Below are 20,957 nucleotides of genomic sequence, written 5' to 3' on the forward strand. Positions count from 1 at the left end.
AATCGTTGAAATCACACTTCCATATTACATATTTCCCAATTTCCAATGTAAATACGAAAAGAAAAGGAAAAAATTGTTGTTAATCTACGACAGTCTATTCAGGTTTATAGATAATTTACTTTTTTGAATTTCGCTTAGTTTCAATAATCCGGTCCATGAAATCCGCCCATGAATGAAACCTTAGTCGAGCTGCAATATGCGATCGAAGAAGAATGGGCCGGCGTCCCTCAAGATGTTGTGAAAAAATTGATAAGGTGCATGAGAAATCGAATGACTGCATGTCGTAGGGCTAGAGGAGACAATACACGATATTGAAATGCTGAAAATTTTCCCAAATTTTGCCTCGTACCCAGACTTTTCAGACAAATCAAGAGTTTTACTCTAATACGCATTTTAGGGCAGAGACGTGTGTAACCCTGAAAAGCTGGAAGTGTTGAACGGAAACTTTTGAAAAGCATATGAATTAGTAAAGTAAAACCTTAGCTTTCAGTTAGTACATAGCACAGTTTTTACAGAAATTGAGCAAATGTTAAAAATGCTGGGGTGGTCCGATTTCTTTGCACCCGAGTAGATGTCAAAAAGTGAAACGTAAGGCATTGCTAAAAGTAGGTTTTAAAAAATACATTGTTAAAGTTAATTTTAAGAGCCTATTTTACGATAAACATTTACTTTTCATGTGAAAGTATATCCAAAAAATATTTAAGAACATGGCGATGTTTCCTTCAAGACATAACATTTTTTTTTTTTTTGGCTTCAGAAATCTTTCGATTTCTTAATGTTACACCGTGTATTTCCATAGTTTAGGTACTGTACCTACGATATACAGAGTATTTTTTTTTATTTATTAAATTATTTGGAATGTAATGTTTTTTACGTAGGCTGTTGTATTTATATCTAAATGTCTTTTGCATCTGATGTATTGACTTATAGTTGTCAAAAAGAGGAACTTACAGCTCCGGGACAATAAGTACATCACATTTTCTGCGCCCCTAATTGTAAGACAGTTCAAAAATCATTTGTTTTAAATGTATACTTATACTTACTTTTTGAACCTAAAAAAAGCCAGCGTACAGTCAAATAAAAATATTTAATTGACTTTACATTATGTAAATACTTTTCGAAAAAATAGCAAGTATTTAGGACTATTGCCAATAATGCATATTTTTAGTTGGCCATTATTTTGATATAATATATTCAGAGATTAATTGATGTTATGACGTGGTCAACGTGGCGTATGTCTGTTTAAATTCAGTAAATTCAGTACCTAGGTAATTTTTTTTTACAATAAATACAAAGTTTTCGGAAAGAGAAAGAAAACTGCGATGTCTGATTTCAAAGAAAAATTTGTCGTAGTCGTAATAAATACACCCTTATAATAAAATCACTAGAAAATGTAAATAATGACATGTAAACTGACATATGTCAAAGTTAAGGAATGTGACAAAAGCAAGTTTTAAATTAAACGTTATAACTAGTTGTAGCTAGACAAGTTTTCAACTATTTTGACAGCCTCATCGGTGCAAATATTATTTAAAACGTCAAACTTCGATGAAATTATGAGTGACTATGACGTTTGGGTTTGGGTTTCGCACAGGTGGGGCTATTAAAATCGTTGAAATCACACTTCCATATTACATATTTCCCAATTTCCAATGTAAATACGAAAAGAAAAGGAAAAAAAAATCTGTTAATCTACGACAGTCTATTCAGGTTTATAGATAATTTACTTTTTTGAATTTCGCTTAGTTTCAATAATCCGGTCCATGAAATCCGCCCATGAATGAAACCTTAGTCGAGCTGCAATATGCGATCGAAGAAGAATGGGCCGGCGTCCCTCAAGATGTTGTGAAAAAATTGATAAGGTGCATGAGAAATCGAATGACTGCATGTCGTAGGGCTAGAGGAGACAATACACGATATTGAAATGCTGAAAATTTTCCCAAATTTTGCCTCGTACCCAGACTTTTCAGACAAATCAAGAGTTTTACTCTAATACGCATTTTAGGGCAGAGACGTGTGTAACCCTGAAAAGCTGGAAGTGTTGAACGGAAACTTTTGAAAAGCATATGAATTAGTAAAGTAAAACCTTAGCTTTCAGTTAGTACATAGCACAGTTTTTACAGAAATTGAGCAAATGTTAAAAATGCTGGGGTGGTCCGATTTCTTTGCACCCGAGTAGATGTCAAAAAGTGAAACGTAAGGCATTGCTAAAAGTAGGTTTTAAAAAATACATTGTTAAAGTTAATTTTAAGAGCCTATTTTACGATAAACATTTACTTTTCATGTGAAAGTATATCCAAAAAATATTTAAGAACATGGCGATGTTTCCTTCAAGACATAACATTTTTTTTTTTGGCTTCAGAAATCTTTCGATTTCTTAATGTTACACCGTGTATTTCCATAGTTTAGGTACTGTACCTACGATATACAGAGTATTTTTTTTTATTTATTAAATTATTTGGAATGTAATGTTTTTTACGTAGGCTGTTGTATTTATATCTAAATGTCTTTTGCATCTGATGTATTGACTTATAGTTATGATTCTATAGTTGAACCACGAGCGAAGCGAGTGGTTCGAGAATAGAATCCTGAACTTGCGAGTTTTTTAACACACGAGAAGTAAAATACATTTGCACCCGAGTGTAACACAAAACTTTTCCCCTCACTATAGCGAGGAAACTACAACGCAAAAAATGCGTTTATCACTGCTTCCAGTAGTTCCACAGGTGGTAAATCATCTTTATTACTAGATTCACCTGCTTTTTTCAATTTTATAGCAGTTAATTTGACTTTATTCAAGGTCAAATTACTTTACCCACTAGTGGATAAAATGCGTTTTTACCGGCTGGTATTAAAGGACAAAACACGTGTTTCCGAGCTAGTGAGGGGAAAAATATAAAAGACGCCTAGATTTGTAGAATAAAATTTATAATTATACATAATTTTGAATTTGAGGTAGCCAATTAGCAAAGCCAATTATGAAATGTTGTCAATTCGTAATATTCCTTCTTCTATATTCACATTCAGTACGGAAAAAGGACTGTCGTAAATCTTATGAGCTTTCTTACATCCCACAACTTTTTCCACACAAACTAGGTAAATAATATATGAATGTTTATTTTACCCACCATTTGACATCAATGTTCATACTAAACTAGGGCCTAATTAACTGCAGCAAACTTGCATGCAGATGTAAACACTGCAACAGGTAGAGCGGGTCAGGCTTGTTTGCTATTTTGTTGTATGTATTAAGTGGCGGTAAAAAATAATTAATATACGCGGCAGTTAGGTGGATGATACAGAGAAAAGTAGACTTACCTACTAGCAAATACAATTTATAAAAATATTGTTTAGTAAAATAAATAGGGACTAACCTACCAAATTACCTATTCAGTTAAAATGAGCCACTAGCGAAAAACTAAATACATAATACCTAAATATAGGTATACTAAGTAGCTTTTGCCCGCGGCTGTGCTTGCGTTAGAAAGAGACAAAGAGTAGCCTATGTCACTCTCCATCCCTTCAACTATCTCCGCCTAAAAAAATCACGTCAATTCGTCACTCCGTTTTGCCGTAAAAGACGGACAAACAAACAGACACACACACTTTTCCATTTATAATATTAAAGTATGGATTTACATACATACACGCGATTAAGTCCCGTATTTAAATCAGTGTTAAATATAGGTAATTTTAATGTGGCTTCGGTCAAATTACTAACTGAACCAGGTAAAGTAAACACAATTTGCGGAAAACGCCTTCCTGGCTACATAGTCACATGAACTATAGTGCGTTAAGTCTTACGCACGCAATTATTGATATCAGTTGGCAAAATAATTATTCCAATCCGTCACAAGCCGATCGTGGCCATTGAGCGGCCATTACCGGCCCGCGATAAGGTTTACTGCACTCCTGCATGGTTAGTTTGAGTCCCTCGCACGTAATAAATTATTTTATACAAATCTACGAGAAAGTCTAAGTGCAATTTTCCGCAAATTTGATCCCACGCCATAAAGTTCCGTTCGCCAATCACGTGGCGCGGACGCTGATTGCGACCACTTGTTTATTCTGCCGGGCTCGAACTAATCAACTTTATAAAGTCATTCTAATTAAATGCTTTAAACGAGCAACTGTAGAGAAAAGTGAACAAACAATAGTGCTTGTGCGCGTAATGAAACTAGTGAGTTAATAAGTTGCCCGTTCAAAGAGTTCTATGTAAAGAAAGCTGATATTCATTTTATAGCGTATTTAGTCTAGATACATAGAGCGCAAGGATGTAAGCTATCGATCGCAGTTAATCACAATTTATTAATATCTTATAAGAACGGTAATAGCCTATCCGCTCGGGGCCATTTGCGTCATGTAATAAAGCAAGAGCTTATTTATTTATTCATATTAATATAAGCGCGAATATTCTCATTGAAGTAATCGGCGGCGAGGCGGTGCGGCATAAATAGTGATGCGAGGCGTCGGCGCAGCGAATAAATACCGCGATACGATCGACTCACCGTTTAACGAGAGCCTTTTCCGCGCCGCGGTGAGCCATTTAGCGAATTTCAATAGTTATCGCGCGGAGAAAAACTCGCCGCTCCGAAGACGAGTGCGAGGAGCGAGCGGGCCGAGCGGGACGGACGTTATAAGAAAGATGTAATAAAAAAATCAGTAGTGTGTGCGTGGTCGGAGCGTGGTGGCATAGGGCGGCGATGCAGGCCCCTCCCTACGGCCCGCCGCCTGGCGCTCCGCCGCCGCCTCAGTCGAGTCCACAGCGCGCCGCGCCGCACCGGTCCGCAAGAGCCGCCTAGTCGCAATCGCGTAAAAAGTTTCCTCGCTCTGAAACTTCTAACGCGACGAATACGCGCCTGAATTATATTGACGAACATTGTTTACTGGGTTGATAGAGCTGGATACATAGTTTGTGATTAATTTGTTGGTGTTTTTTATTTTGTAAACAACTTGGTCGCTGTAAACACTGATAAACTTTGAGCGCTGAAAAAGTATTAATCCTCGGGTGGTATCTGGACTATGTTCTGCATCAATGGGATGCGCGGACGGTGACGTGGTGTTGAGCAGTGGTCGCGGGGTGGGCCTGGTGGCTGGTGGGGCCGACTTGATGCTGCTTCAGCGCGAGCGCGCGCGGGCCGCCATGGAGGAGGAATGCTCGGCGCGGCCGTGCGCCACGGACTTCTCCATCGCCGCCATCATGGCCCGCGACCGCCAGGAGCGCCGCGAGCGCAGGAGGCACCGAGACCCCAGGGAGGACACCTTGACGCCCTTAGGTGACTATCATCCCTCATACAAAAATACAAATTCCTCATCCAAATAACCTTCAGTGGGGAAGTTTGCTGCAATCCATTCCACTTCCTTTTAGTTATCTTCTTTAGCTGTAGTAGTTGAAATTAATAGCCACTGCTTTCTTTCCTGACCTGAAAACATGTTTAGCTATCATGGTCATATTAGAATCGTAGATATGCCAATTCTAATATTATTGTAAACACACATAATCCGTGAAAGAAAATATCAACAACCATACTCAGATTACAACTTTGGAGAAAAGTTTTGCAACAACAACAAAACATCTTATTTTATGTATTTATTGTCTTCGTTGCAATTTATTAATTTAAATACTTGTTAGAGCTAATTACTTCAATTAAAACAGTAATTTAGCATTTCGTCTTGACATTGTATAGTCATCATCCTCCTTGCATTATCCCGGCATTATATAAGGAGGTCAAAAGTAAGCGATGGTTGAATTATCGTGGTAATTTTTCCGCTAACAAATTCCTCAAGTTCCGGGGCGAAACAAGGTAACTTTATAACTTGAGGGATTTTTTAACTTTTATTTATTCATTTGTTTAGCAAGACATACCATACCTATACAGTTATACACTTATTAATGAATGACATGACTGTATTGATCAGTTTCCTAATCAGACAGAATATAGGTACTTTAAGTCCACCTGGAACCTATCTAGATCATGCATTATTCATGCATATGATAAATATTATTTTATAAACCAATGATATATATGTTGAAAACATTAAAGGTTTCTAAATAATTAAAGTATTTTTATCATATAGTAATTATAAGTTTATTAGTATAAAATTAATTAATAATAAATAAATATATAAAAATTAACAGTAAACATAAACGCATTTTTTGCTTGTTGATCTCAAACTTCAACAAAAAAGTCATTGACACTTATTTGCCTGTACATGCTTGTACCTAAATATTTTTGGAGCATGAACATGGATTCATTCATTGACATTCAATGCCTAAAATCGAGAAGTACCTAAACAATGTCATCTACCTGATATTAAAAAAATAGTTGGTAAATATTACACGTGTGTAAAATACAATAATCGAAACGTATAATGGTAATACGATTGTTCTCAAATAGGTGCCATAAAATACTAAAATTTAATTCCAATATAATAAAAAACAATTAACGTACAATTTCATCAAACAAAGCAATTTACATACATACAGTAATTGCTGCTTAGGGGCTACAAAAACACCTTCAATCAAACAATATTGAAGAATTTACACTGTATAATTAGGTACAAAATTCATCAATGAAGAATCAACATCAGTCAAATACCAAATATTGAAATGTTGAATTCAAATGTTGTAATCCACTATGGGTTACCAACATCAACACTGTGTTGATTATCCATTAAATAAATGTCATATACAAAGTAGACTCGGACGAAAATTTTATAATTTGTAGTGTTACAAAAAATACAAATAAAATATTTTCATGAGAATAATTTAATTTGTTCTAAGAAAAATTACATCCTTTCGTTATATGTGGTTATACATAAGTACTTCACAATAATAAGAAGGACTACAGTAATAATATAAATTTCAATAGAAAATTGTAATACTAAATAAATACAACCATTAATAAACATCGTTAGAATTTATTGTAGAATTTTATATAAGTAGATACGAAACAATTAAATATCTACAATATACAGTTTGAACTGAATTTATTGCATTTGTTCGGCGAAAAAATTTAATTTTTATCACCCTTGAAAGTTTTTTCTAAGAGGTAATGTATTGCGAAATCTAAAGTTAACAACGTAATGACTAATGGCGTACATTGAAGCTATATATTTTGTACAATTTTTAAAAGTCAAAATTTGATTACAACACTTATAACATCTTACAACACTTATAAAATAAAATCTTATTGTACCTAGTTGTCTACCAGTTGTTTTTCTAATAAGCATAACTCTTATTAGATGCTAAAATTTACTAATATTAATATGTAATCGTGCCTATTATATTGTTTAATGTAACCAACCTGCCAATCACGGAGGGTTCCAACATAGCTTTTATCAATGATTGTCACTTAACCCAACAAAATATTATAACATATTAATTTTATTTTGTGGCACATAATGAAAAAAGGAGAATTGTGTGTGCACGGGAAAACGTCCACTTTGTCGATTGCTATAAAAGACTGGTATTGCTAAAAAATGGGACGTTTTGTATCTTCATATTATAAAGATACAAGTAAATCTCACCTTTATGGTAACCGACAAAGTGGGACGTTTTACTAAACACACTCACAATTATAGTTGTTTTAATATTTATTATCCATGAAAATTTTGAAACCACTTTGATTTTAGAATTCACATTGCAACTGTAAAAAAACCCCATTTTACATTTCACCCAGTCGAAATATTTTAGCAATAGAATAATAGTAGCTACAATTACCAAAAGTGAATAACAAGGTAGACAATTAGACACATGAATTATACCTAGATATTTTTCTGGCATGAACAAAGTGACATTAGTAACTTCCGATATTTAAATAATTAATCGATAACTTCCATTATAATATGTCATTAAGTATTATAATTATGTCATTAATTATTTCCGTGGCACTGAATCTTGAGTAGTTTCATGTGCTCTGCCTACCCCGTTTAGGAAATATAGGCTTGAATTAATGCGTATATAACATTAATGTTTTATACAAATGTCATATGTTTGGAAATAAGTGGACAATAATAATAGAACGAACCATATTTTAATAGTTTATATAATTTCTAACATGATTATAAATTCAAGATTTTAGAGATTATTATTAGGGATAATTTAAGACCATTTATTATTTATCGATAAAAGAATTGTCGATGTTTTTATTTTGTTAAGCACTAACAACTTGACGTTCGTGACAGAAAAATATCCAGGCAGGCAATTATATGGTCGCGCGATAAGTGATAAAATAGCAGGCCGTCCCTATCGCACTATTTGTAAGTGCGATAGGGACGGCCTGATATTTTATCGTCTATCGCGCGACCATGTTTCCTGTGCAGGTATACATATAATATTTCAAAGTCAATAACATACTCTGGAAAATAGTAGGTAAATTAAATTTGATCATGTATTTATTAAAATGAGTACTTACTTGAAACTTTGGTTAAAAAGAACGATTAATTATAATTATAATAAATACTACGTAGTTATTAACTAATGTAAAATTTACTTTACATCGACAGTTTCTAGACTTTATGTACACCGTAAACAAATAAGGATATTATTAGATCTAGTTTTTTTTTTCCAAATATGGAACATATTGATTCGATTTTGTCTCTTTTATTAGGTACCTACACTTAATATAAAAAAACTATAACTTAATAATTACTGTTCTTAAGTTTGATTGTTCTTACTATGTATGTGTTTTATTTTTTTCATCACACCCGCACTTTAAATGTGCAAAAAAGCAAATTGTTCTCCCAAGGGAATAATAAAATTTCTTGTACCGTACTTAACTTTTTTACATCTATTTACATATTTTTTACATTGCGAGTGTGATGAAAAACATTGTGTGTAACTCGGGGAGTACGAATATTACTAACTCGAGTCTTTAAATCGCTCCGGAAAGCCGTCGCGATTTAACTTACTCTCGTTAGTAATATTCAACTTCCTCCCCTTGTTGCACAATGTACTATTATTTGTATAATAAAGAGTTTGCTAAACTACTACTACACAAAAGAAAAATAGAATAACCATTAAGATACAGCGGGGCAAATCTCGACTAGGGGCAATTGTAACTGATCCATTTTTTCCATTATTAAACTACATATGATGTTGAGTTATACATGTATCATGTATCCACTGAACACGCCTACCATATATAAAACTCGGACACTCTATTTAATAATGCAAACATTGTAAAACATGGAAAAAATGGATCAGTTACATTTGCCCCCCCAGTCGGGATTTGCCTCGCTGCACCTTATTGTGTACAACGAAATCATTCTGAAATCGTACATAAGTAGGTATTTTATAATTCACAATTATTTTTTTGTGATGTAATGTCAAAGCTTTCTTCAAGTATTTAACAGTCGTTCGAGAACCTTATGTGGAGTTTTACGCCTAAGGGAAATAAGGATAATAAGGTAAATAAGGATATTTCTATGGGCATAAGGTTCTTTTTCTGGTGCACAACCATCTACAATTTGGTACCAAAAAGTTTAATAACAACTAAAATTGTTTTAACATTAAAAATTATCTTAATATTATTTATGTGTCTCACAACAGTTTAAATTCAACTAAAAATATTAAAAATAAATAAATTGCTATCAACTGCACGATTATTGAAATCAATACCACTAAAACTTAATCGGAATTTCCATCTAATCAAAAGCGAAAGCACTTACATAGGTATTACGGTAGCAGGAAGCCATTTTCTTCATATTAAGGTGGTAAATAATGCAGCTGCCACGGCTGCCTGAAACTTCACGCCTGCATATTTAAAGCTGTTCGCTGGTATTCCACATTTGTGTTTTCCTTTGTTTACGAGTAATGTGCTAATAGGGCGGGGGAAATTATAAAAAATGCATTATTTGTGTAATTAGGATAAGTAGGTGATTATCGTAAGTGTTTATAGGTCAACTGTTTTAATCATTTTATTGGGTAATTCAGTTAGTACAAATGCCACGCCACTGATGGAAATATTTATGTTTATAGTTATTTCATTTACTTACGGACTTTGAATTGATATCGGAAAAAGTTAAGATTTTTTAACAACATAAGTTTTTTTAATACTCTAATTACATCAACAATTCAACATCATCAATAGACGGTGAATCTCATTAGGAATTCTAATTGCTAAAACGTTTGGTTTGAGTTTTTTGGAAAATTGAGGTTTTCTTTTAGTACCTAATTAAAGTATAATGAGAATGAGCATTATCAAAATTTTAAAAATAAAATGTTTAATTATTATACACACATATTTCTACTTATAGCTTTTTTGATGTGTAAGTACCTAACATTTCTTATTAAGGAAACTGTACTGTGTGCAATATAAGTGCTTCAAACTATGTCAATATGTACATATGAGACTGTTCGTTTCTTATTAAATAAAATAAAAATAAATATTTCTAGTCTGCCAACATCAATTTACATTACTAAGTAAATTCAACCTTCTACTATTGGTAATAGAGTTTTTACTTGCATTACTTTACTGGCCTAGTACGGAAAGCAGTGTGCATAATTAAGCAAAGGTTTAAGCGACAACACCATAGGTACATTTTATTTCGTGTCGACTTAAATCACTCCCTTCTACCGTTTTTTTAAAATGGCATTGTAATATAATACCTATTAATAAAAAAAATTGTTTGCCTAATATTACCTGACCTGACCCTTTTGCACAACTTGGCTTGTCGCGCACGAGTTCATACATCAAGCGTGACTTCAAGTATGGACTCGCTCGAGACAAGGCAAGTTGTGCTAGAGGGGCTGATAACGGATATTGTCTATTTACTAACTTATCCCAATTTTCCTTCCAGAAAAATTCGTAGACGCGGCGGCGTCTGGCTCCGGATCGCCGTCGCCGCCTCTCGCTGAGTACGAGCGAGACTCGCCCGTCGACGTCTCGTCCACGTCCGAGGCGGGATCGGCGTCCGGCGCGCCCGGCGGCTCGCGCGCCATGTCGCCGCCGCCGCGCAACCCCCAGCTCGCCGAGCGGTGGTCCAGCGAGGAGATGAGGCATATACAGTGCCATCTGGAGACCAAGGAGCTGTGGGACAAGTTCAATGAGCTGGGCACGGAGATGATTATTACGAAAACTGGCAGGTTAGTGCGAAAAAAGTTATGTCTACTTTTTAGATTAGGTATGAAGTGGGCCTGGTGAGCCCATCACTGGTCAACCCACCAAAAATGTAATTAATGTACATTTAACCTCAAAAACTTGAAATATTTAAGACCTAACTCGTCACCATTCAACAGACTGAGTGAAAAAAAAATAACGGATAAGAAAATTTGGACTTTTTAAAAAATAGATAGCGGACTATAAATCGGGTATTCCTATAAATACATAACAACAATTTCTTAAACCAAACAATCATTTGCATGATTATTGCTTATTGATCTATTTGAAAGCCCAGGCCGCTTATTTTCGATTACAAGGTTAGTATTAGGTATACGATAATTCGCTACTTAACCGTTACTTCATGGTCATCATAACATTCATAACATGCAAATCTTCTAGTAGGTATCTAAAACTTGAATGGCACATTAGACCACAATAGCACCTACCGCATCGCCGCTCACCGCGCTTGATTGAGTACATTTAGTCAGCGACTTGTAGGTACGCCATTAAGCTTTACAGCGAAATTAAAAACTCGGTGGTAGGTAATCGAATCGATTGTTGGTTAACGAGATCAAGGCGAAATCGTCGATCGGAGTCGATGGCGATAAGGTAGGTGGCACAGTGGCGGTCGAGCGTGGCGTGTCGGTCGCGCCGCGATCGCGCACAATGGGCAATCGGCCGCCGCCGCAGCGCCCGCGGTGGCCGACTACCCGACATCAAGTCGTCAATCGAACTATAACTTGAGGTTTTGATACAGGTCTAGTAAAAGCTTTTTTACTCGCCAGGTGAAAATAGACCTTAGGGCTAATATCAGATTGAAGATTGGAAAAACTGTTGTCTCTACATAAATCTGTAGGTACCTACTAGACTATAAGAAGTACCTACAGCAAGATTTTGAACTACATATTTATAATCATATAAATATATGTATGTATAACATATAGGTTGAAATTTCAAACAGACTTTTTTTCAAAATACGATCTTATGTAAATCTTGTCACTTTGGCGTAGCATTGTAGAATAAGCCTCCAGTGCTCATTAAAAAACAACACACCGTACATGATATATATTTATTGTTATTTTATGATTGACATTAACTGAAAAATATTTTGATGTCTTTTAAAACTGTATAGCGAATTTATAATTAGGTAATTACTTATTTATTAAAATATGTGTAAAGTTATACAATCATATAAATCACGTTTTTTAACGATGTTTGTCTGTCAAGCAATATTTTTGTTTACCAAAGCTTATCAACATTAATTATATTTTAAGTTTACTTCTTAGAAACAAGTCTCCCTAAGTTAATATATTTAGCAATATTCACACCATTTGAAGCAGGAGTCCGTTATCAGTGCGCCGGCGCCGTTATCGGCGGCACTAAATCACCGCGACAGCCCGCCGATCGTGACAAATTCGCGACCTAATCTATCGATAGCGACGCAGCACTTTTCTCTTTTTCCGATTTTTCTCATTTGACAACCCTTAATGCTTAATCGATAATTTGATAACGGAAGATGAATATCCATAATTAAAGGGTAAATGTTGATCATCGATTGAAAAATTCGATGTCGATTTTATTTTATTGTACAACTATATTTTCTGATGGTTTTTTTTAGTTCTTGAAATAAGTTAATCTCCAGGTTTTTTTTAAATATACGTAATGATAAAAATATTGTTTATTTATGAGACGGCTCTTTATGCGAAGAGTTCAAGTTTAAAATAACTACGTCACCACTAAACGAAATATAAACGGGCACAAAACCGAGTACGGAGCACTAAACAATGCCCGCTCTTTCACGGACTATAAAGCAGTATTAATACCTTACTTATTTATTCCTTATAATGTTCTCGAGTTAACGACGCCTCAGGCATTGAGTTTTTTCTACCTCGCACCATAAAACACGACATCTGGAAACGCATTCAACGTACACAATATTTTTATGCTTAATCCTAACTAACGCAATTTTTATGCGTTAATATGATTTAGCATAGTTCTTCTTGCCTGTTAAAGAAAATTTAAGAATGCGAAAACGCTGACTTCTGTAACATCACCTGTCTTATTGCACTACGATGTATAATGATGATTCGCCCACGATATCTCTTTTTCTGCATTAGCGATATGTTCGTTACGGTCGTGCGAGTTAATAAAAGATTAAACGCGATAGCGAATGCTACAAAGGACTTTGGGAAGTCGCAATGGGAGACAATTTGCCACACACCGTCACGGGAGCTTATCTGAGTCGGCCCCGTCGATTAGCATAAATCTCGCCAACTAACCGTCACGAATGTGTGTCGGACGACGCGAGCGCGAGGCGCGGGAGCATCGAGCAGGCATACCGGAGGCGAAGTCTCGGGACGTGTCGCTCGCATGTCGCTGCGACGATGCGCGACGAATCACGGCCGTCGCCCGGCCACATAAATCAGCATTATCTCGCGAGATACCCGCCGGACCCACCCCGCCATATCACGCGGCCCCGTGTCGTTCGAAAAAATTAATGACTCGGAAAAACGATTCGCTTATGAGGGATCTTTCACTGTAATTGAATTGCCCCGCGGAGATCTGCCGAGTTGTCGGGTCATACCGAGGACGTCGGATGACATTCGGTGTTCAACAATTTGTGACAAATAAAATGAGATGAGATGATACGAATGTGATGCGAATTCCGTGCCATTCAAACCAAAGCAATTCGATCTACCTGACCTGGCAATTTGTTTAGATTTAGTTCTAAACAAACATTTTTCAGAAAAGAAAATCGAAACTTTTAGGAATCACCACCAAATAAGCCAAATAATACCTACCATAATTGGGAGCACTGCCACAGCACAGTCTGTTATTTATGACAAGTGCATCACCAATTGAATGGAAGGGCTTAATCCGCGCACATTAGCTCGGTTCACCCCGAGAGATTATCATAACAGCCGTAATAGAATAATGTAAATATCCAGTAGTTGGTATGCTAATCGCGTCGGGGCGGTAAGCTGCGTTTTAAAACCTGTCTCATTGTGTGGCTTCGAACTTTATTCAACTGGGGGCTATTTTTCATCCGTGTGCAAATATTTTGATGTTTGTCAGCTTCCCGATTACGCGCACAACTGATGCTGGCGGGTTTAGTTTTAGTGACACACTATCGGTTACTCGTTATTGATAGAATTTATGGTCAGACATTGCTTTAGATAGACGTAGATGTGTTTAAGCTGATCTTTAGTGTTCGTTAAATATCTATTTAAATGTTAAATTGTAATTTGAGAGAAATTTCGGCTACTCTCTTAATTTAGTTATACAGGTAACAGTAAGGTTTTCCTAAGCACGAGTTGTTCAGTAGATACTATGTACTACATGTAAGCCCTCTTATCTAATGAGCGGCCTGATTGGAAGGTGTCGAACCAGCCATGCCCCCATCATTAGGCTCATTTGTCAAACCCAAACTAACACGAAAGCCGTCTTTATCTAAAAATGAGCAGTGCGAATGGGAGAACAATACTTCAAACAGCTGCTCCAAAAGCTATATGTCGAATGTACTGTATTATGTGTTGTAGTTGAGACGTATTGGTTTTGAGGCGCAGGAGTTGCGGGCGAGCCAGCGGTGAAGATGTCTGCCGGAAGGCTGCCAACGCTTTAATCGGCGCACGGACTTGGCAGACAACGCGCTCTTTGATTTACTTCTCAACACCATTCTGTTAATATAGAGATATACGTATTTATTTGCACAATAAAATGAATAGCTTTTCGCCGCGACTGATGTGGCCGCGATATTTTCGTGTAAAACTATTTAATTTAAAGCGTTTCTCTAAAATAAAACGTTCGAGCAGTGAGTAATAACCGGTTAAAATATTGCTTTATTCTTTTCTCTTTAAAGACAGGTTTGATAATGAAGACATTTCTTACGTATTTTATCACGCCTGCGTTTGAAGATGTTCATAATTAAAACACTAATCACTAATACTTCATGCGCTGTCACAGCCGAGATACTCAAATAATATTTACTAGTATAATAAAACAACTGAAGAAGATCATTAGCATTACTTATACTTTCTTTTGAAATACCACATGTAATGTATGTCCTCGCGACGGTAGCAAAACTGGAAGACACGTTTAATGGTTGAATGCGTTTGAGATAGGTTTAATCTCTGTTTTTAAAACTATAAACAAGCATCACATAAACATCAGGTTGTACAAATAATGTATTTGCCGGTGTTTTATTTACGAACTCGCAGCACAGAGCTCGCGTGTCCAGTCGCAGAACTAGCGGACAATTTATAGAGCGATACCGTGCTGCGCGTCCCACGTGTCTCTACTAGCATGTGTACCTACTATCAGGAAACTGGTAGTTTGTCACAGCTTGCGTTGCCTTCAAATGTTGTTAACTAAGTTGTCCAAAACTTCATCAGACACGGCTTTCCAATAATTGCTACGAAGGGTTCCTGTTGACAGTGTTGACCCTTCAGGATGGCGGCAGCGCTCTGTGAACTCGTTCGAATCATCCTGTGTTTTTCCATATTAACCACTAGAACATTTACATTGTAACTAGGGGTTCATGTTATCTTTGATGCCTTATATGAGAATAGTAATGTGTATTTAAGTGTGTGTGGGTGTCGGTCGAGTAGCGAGGCTGCGGTGCGCTCCCCGCGCTTACAGGTGCGCGTCGGCGTCGGCGCGGCGTGGCCCGCTCGCCATTTGTCGCGCTCGCACGATAATTGTTGATATACGATCGCGACCCGACACCGTAATTGTCAACGCTTAATCTTCTAATTGGATCGCATTTAACATGCCAGCGTGTCGCCTCCATATCGATGTGCCAATAGTAAACTCATGCGAAAAATTCATCCGCGATTTCGGTTACATTCGTAAAACATAAATCCACCGTCGCTATATAAACGCTGAACGGGCGAAGTCGAAAAGCAATTCGCAACGCCAATTTCAAGAACAGTAAAAAGTGCGATTCACAAGTGCAACTTGAAACGGCGTTTAAGAGCGAACCGAGGGCGGCGCCCACCGGGGGCGAGAAAACAATTTGGAATTTTATCGGCGGTGCCTTACCGCGCGGGGAGGGGGGCTGTTACCTCTGATTTATGCCCGGACATTAGGCGCGAGGTGGGCGAACGCGCGAACTGCACACGAGCCGCGACCATTGCCACGCATTACATGTCTCAACACTCATACCCTACCTCACTATTTTACTACTACCCCCACACCACACCCACCCTCCCTTTCTTTATGACTTTAATTCCTATCAAGCGCCGCAATAAGCTCGAGTTCCTTTTGAGTAAATACTCGGATTAATATTGTCTCCTAAAAGTTAAGATGAAACGCAACGGATATTCCGAAGTCATTTGAATTCAAAAGCTAATTTCACTAAAACCTACTAAAACCTTCAGATGAATCGAGTTGGCCGCAACTCGCGCATTATTTAACTTGTTCCAAGTTTAAATTGAAAACGCCACCAAACTCTTTGCGGGGCCGAAGTCAAATTTTGAACTTTGCTGCTGAATCGGAAATTTCTTTATAAATATCTAATTACCTTAAATTCAGTTGGTGTCACGCTGCCGACACTAATTTTATTCGTGAAAGACGGCGTCGGGGGGAGAGCGGGTGAATTTTCACCGCACCGGGGAGGCGCGGTGAAAATGTATGCAAACGGGTATGCGTTATTTGACGGAACTGAAAACGACAAAAGAATGAAGGAGGAAGAACGCGCGACGTTGACGCGGCGACGCGCGCCCCGTCCCGTCCGTCGCACCGCGAATTCACTTTGCTTTTGTGTCTTATTACGTGATTAGCTGTCGCTCGTGTGACAGGGATCTTTAGGGACTATATTTTATGAAAAGCTCGCTATATAATGATTATCCGAATAGGATGTGTACCGGAACTAATTAATTAAAATTGCTTAAAATATAAACACTTGACGGGGAACTACTTTTGATCACATTAGTTTAGAAATTAGACAAAATTGGTAAGGTAAAATAAGATTATTGATAAGTAAAGCAATTATTTACCTTTAGTGGTGTGGACAAGTTTTGACCTTACATAAAACTCGCTATAAAAAGAACGACATCTATTTTTAATTTTCAATGCATTAGTAGGTAATTCAAGCACGCAACCCTATCAAGATAGTATCAACTATTATCTAGGTTATGTAAAGAGAATACATGCAGGGTATTAGAATACAGCGTGTAATAGATGTGTGATTCATGTAAATGCACCCTTAGCATGTGTATCGGCTGATCGCGCCCCGCGCCCCGCATATGCCGCGGGCCCCGCCGTCCGGAGGCTCCTGGGAGTCCTGGGCTAAGGGTGTCTCGGAGAAAACGTGTAAACTAATTATGTACATTTTCGTAGCCACTTATTTACATAACCACGGGCTGAACCCCGCTTTCACCGTGAATATTTCATTTGTAATCTTTACTTTGACGGTTTAATATGACAGCTGTTGGTTTGTTTGGTGGAAACTTTTAATTTTCGTCGTTTTCTTCCGGTGCCACCGACGCCCTTTGTGTGCGTCGTCTGACGCCTCCCGCCAGTAATGATAGGTGATTATCGAATAAGTTTTTTCGGATAAACGTTTGGGAAAGTTTGTGAGGTGTAATTTGTAATTTTTGCTGAGACGCGCGGCGGCGCCCAAGTAACAATTTCTGGTCCTATAGTGGTCGAGAGCACCAAATTAAATCACATTAAATGGTCCTATAAATAGTCTATATTGGTACTGTAGAGCCGATTTGGCGCAATTATGCAGCCATTTAGTGATATAATAGGGCTATAGCAGTATCATCCGTGACGTTTAAGGTCTATAATGGTGATGTGATGATGACTATTGTGCTAATTTGTTGACATAGAGGACACAGTAACGCTATTATAGTATCAATTTATGCTATAGTAGCATTTGAGATTCCGTTATACAGGTTTTTTGTTCTGTAATAGCAGTTGCCGTTCCTTTTAATGCGAATGAATGAAATTTCTAAAATAATTTAATGTGTGTAATATTTAACAAAAACTGTTCTAAACGAGGAACTTAATGAAAAGTGGCGTGTGAACTTGTGAAGTTTAGTGTCAATCAAAATAACTTGGATTTCGTATAATTCCATCATTACTGCAAAAAGGTATGCGATGGAAATTTTACCGTTAAAAGAATATTAGTTTAATGGAGTATTTTAAGTGCGCCCTCGATTTATACCTGTTTTGAATAAAATAAATAAATATAATTTAATACAATAAAATTATTGGCACCATAGTTTCTACTATGGATCCAAGAAGTAAAACATACGCTTTTATAGTTCGACTATGTCACTTATCATACGCATTCACTGCCATAAGCCCGCCATTGAGGATTCAATTAGGGTTGCATGAGACTTTAACTATGATCCAGTTTAACTTATAAGTTCTTTATATAGAAAACAATACTTGTTTTCAATGTTTTACTATAGAAAGATCTTCTAAACAGTTTTTTTTTTATAAAACATATAGTAAACTCAGCTATAACGCTATTGTGTTTTAAAAGAGATACCGAAACCATTATTCCACAGTTCTGTGATATAAAAGAGTCATTGTGACGTATACGGCGATGAGATATAAAAGGCATTAGAAAACGACTATTAACGCTTTTCAAAGCTATATAAACGTATCCCGAAAACTTCATTATACAGCAAAATAGCTCTATAATGGTATTCATATCACTACTACAGTATTAAATACTGTAGCAGTGTTTTCCAAAGCCACTATATCCCAAAATAGTGGTATAGTTAGGTTTTAATTTCTGTTAAAATACGACTACTAAAAATACTATAAGCGGCTTGTTGGGAACCTTAATAGCGCAAATTGATAGCATAACAGTGATTCCTAACACTATTATACAATAATATTGTTCTTTAGTAGGTTATTTGATCCTGTTATAGACCAGGCCTATAGCAGCTCTATAAAATGGTGATATAAACGTTTACATCACTTCCTAATAACACCTTTTAGCTGTATAACACAACAACTATAGCGGCTTGTCGGGAACCTTAATAGCGCAAATTGATTGCATAACAGTGATTTCTAACACCATTATATAATAATATTGTTCTATAGTAGTCATATTTGATCCTGTTATACACCAGGCCTATAGCGGCTCTATAAAATGGTGATATAAACGTTTACATCACTTCCTAATAACACCTTTTAGCTGTAGGTGTTACTGGTTGTTGCCTGACAAAACGGGAAGGTGCTTATTATATTGATGACTGTTTTGTCCTCGGGTGGCATACGTGTATATTTGGTTCGCGGCCGATATTGACTATTAATGAGGGTGAAAAGGGTTTCGTGGGCCGTGTAGGAGTATTCCGCTGTGGAAGCAATAATTTGGTATCGAGTGGCGCGGTTGTTGTGGAGCGCGCAGGAAGCCAATAAGTAAAACTATTAGTGTACGTTAGTAATGAGCGAGTGAACTGTGGCGTTTCGCGGGTATTTATACCGTGCCTTCACGGGAACTAATTTATGGAAGTAAGTACGCGGAAAATGTTTATGTAAAGACTTTAGCCCTTTCGCGTTTGCTTGTAGACATCCGGTACCTCCTTATTTACTTTTGCTAAAGTATGCTTAATAATGAGCAAACTATGCTGATATTACTTATTTTGTAAAAATAGGTCAGTACATAAAGAAGCAAAGTAGAACATTTCTACTTAATTAGGAACGTAATTGAATGTTACAAACTAAAAAAGGGGAAATAATTACGAGTAATTGTCAGTGCTATTAATAACAGTAAATGACATACCAAACACGGCACGAGTAAAGATTTAAACATATTACAAATGTTTTAAACTGTAACTACGGCGGATTAGTACTATCTACAACATAAGACATTAAGTAGTGTACATACCTGAAATTATTTTAAAATTATCACGCCCAACGCGCAGAATGTAGTCAGAATTAGTAGTAACCTCCACCACCAACCGCGTACTAGGCACTATAAAAGTAATTCACAGAACCGTACACAATCATTACTGTTTAGCGTCATAAAGCACGGCCTAGACAAGTATAGCCATCATTCAAGAGGCGCGGGTGCAGCGTTTGATCTCGTCGTGTTGACGGACAGCTGCACTGGCCGTGTGGGCTGTCGCCTGCTGTCCGATGCCAATTTGTTGGCCCACCGGCCGTTAAAAGACTCGTAAAGTGGTAATGATCACTCCGATTTGGAATAGGTATTCTTGATGCCATGAGTGCTATGACACTATCGATTTACGCCGGGAAATTCCCATCCCATAGTATCCTCGATGTATGTAGGTACCTCGACTGCGTTTCGGTTAAATAATACCTAATGATAAATAGCTTCACGTTCTTTTGTAAAAAGAGAATATTATAAAACTAGCTTTTGCCCGCGGCTTCGCACGCGTTAGAAAGAGATAAAACGTAGCCTAATCACTCTCCATCCCTTCAACTATCTCCACTTAAAAAATCATGTCAATTCGTCGCTCCGTTTGGCCGTGAAAGACGGACAAACAAACAGACACACACACTTTCCCGTTTATAATATTATATTAGTATGGATGCTTAAGTACCCGTGACATAAACAGAAACAGATATCGCTTTTATAAGAACATCTCTAGTTTAATTCTACTTTACTTCTTAAATAAGAAGTTACTAAATCCAGTCCTAAATATGTTACTGAAGTTGGAAAAAAGCTCAATGATAACAATATGTAATAAGTAGTTACATCTACCAAATTTTATTGCTCAAAGGTTAACTGGAAGAGATCCCTTAAATGGAAAAGTTCGATTTTGTACTAGTGATAAGCTCTTTATTTGTGTGTTGTATTATTTTCTGGTACAATAAAGTGTTTTACTACTACTACCTACTACTACTTTATTTTACTTGTCAGAG

At 36.8% G+C, this 20,957-nt stretch overlaps 1 protein-coding gene across 1 annotated transcript in view; it reads left to right on the forward strand.

The window, feature by feature from the left end:
• The first annotated feature begins 4,505 nt into the window (after positions 1 to 4,505).
• The window catches only part of LOC125227434 (T-box transcription factor TBX20-like), a 53,691-nt gene continuing 37,239 nt past the window's right edge, over positions 4,506 to 20,957 (forward strand). The window contains 2 exon segments of the mRNA XM_048131753.1: positions 4,506 to 5,276; positions 10,804 to 11,089. Coding sequence (XP_047987710.1) covers positions 5,036 to 5,276; positions 10,804 to 11,089 — 527 coding nt within the window. The 5' untranslated portion in view covers positions 4,506 to 5,035.

Source organism: Leguminivora glycinivorella, chromosome 6 (assembly GCF_023078275.1).
Source record: "Leguminivora glycinivorella isolate SPB_JAAS2020 chromosome 6, LegGlyc_1.1, whole genome shotgun sequence".
In the NCBI taxonomy this organism is placed as follows: Eukaryota; Metazoa; Arthropoda; class Insecta; order Lepidoptera; family Tortricidae; genus Leguminivora; species Leguminivora glycinivorella.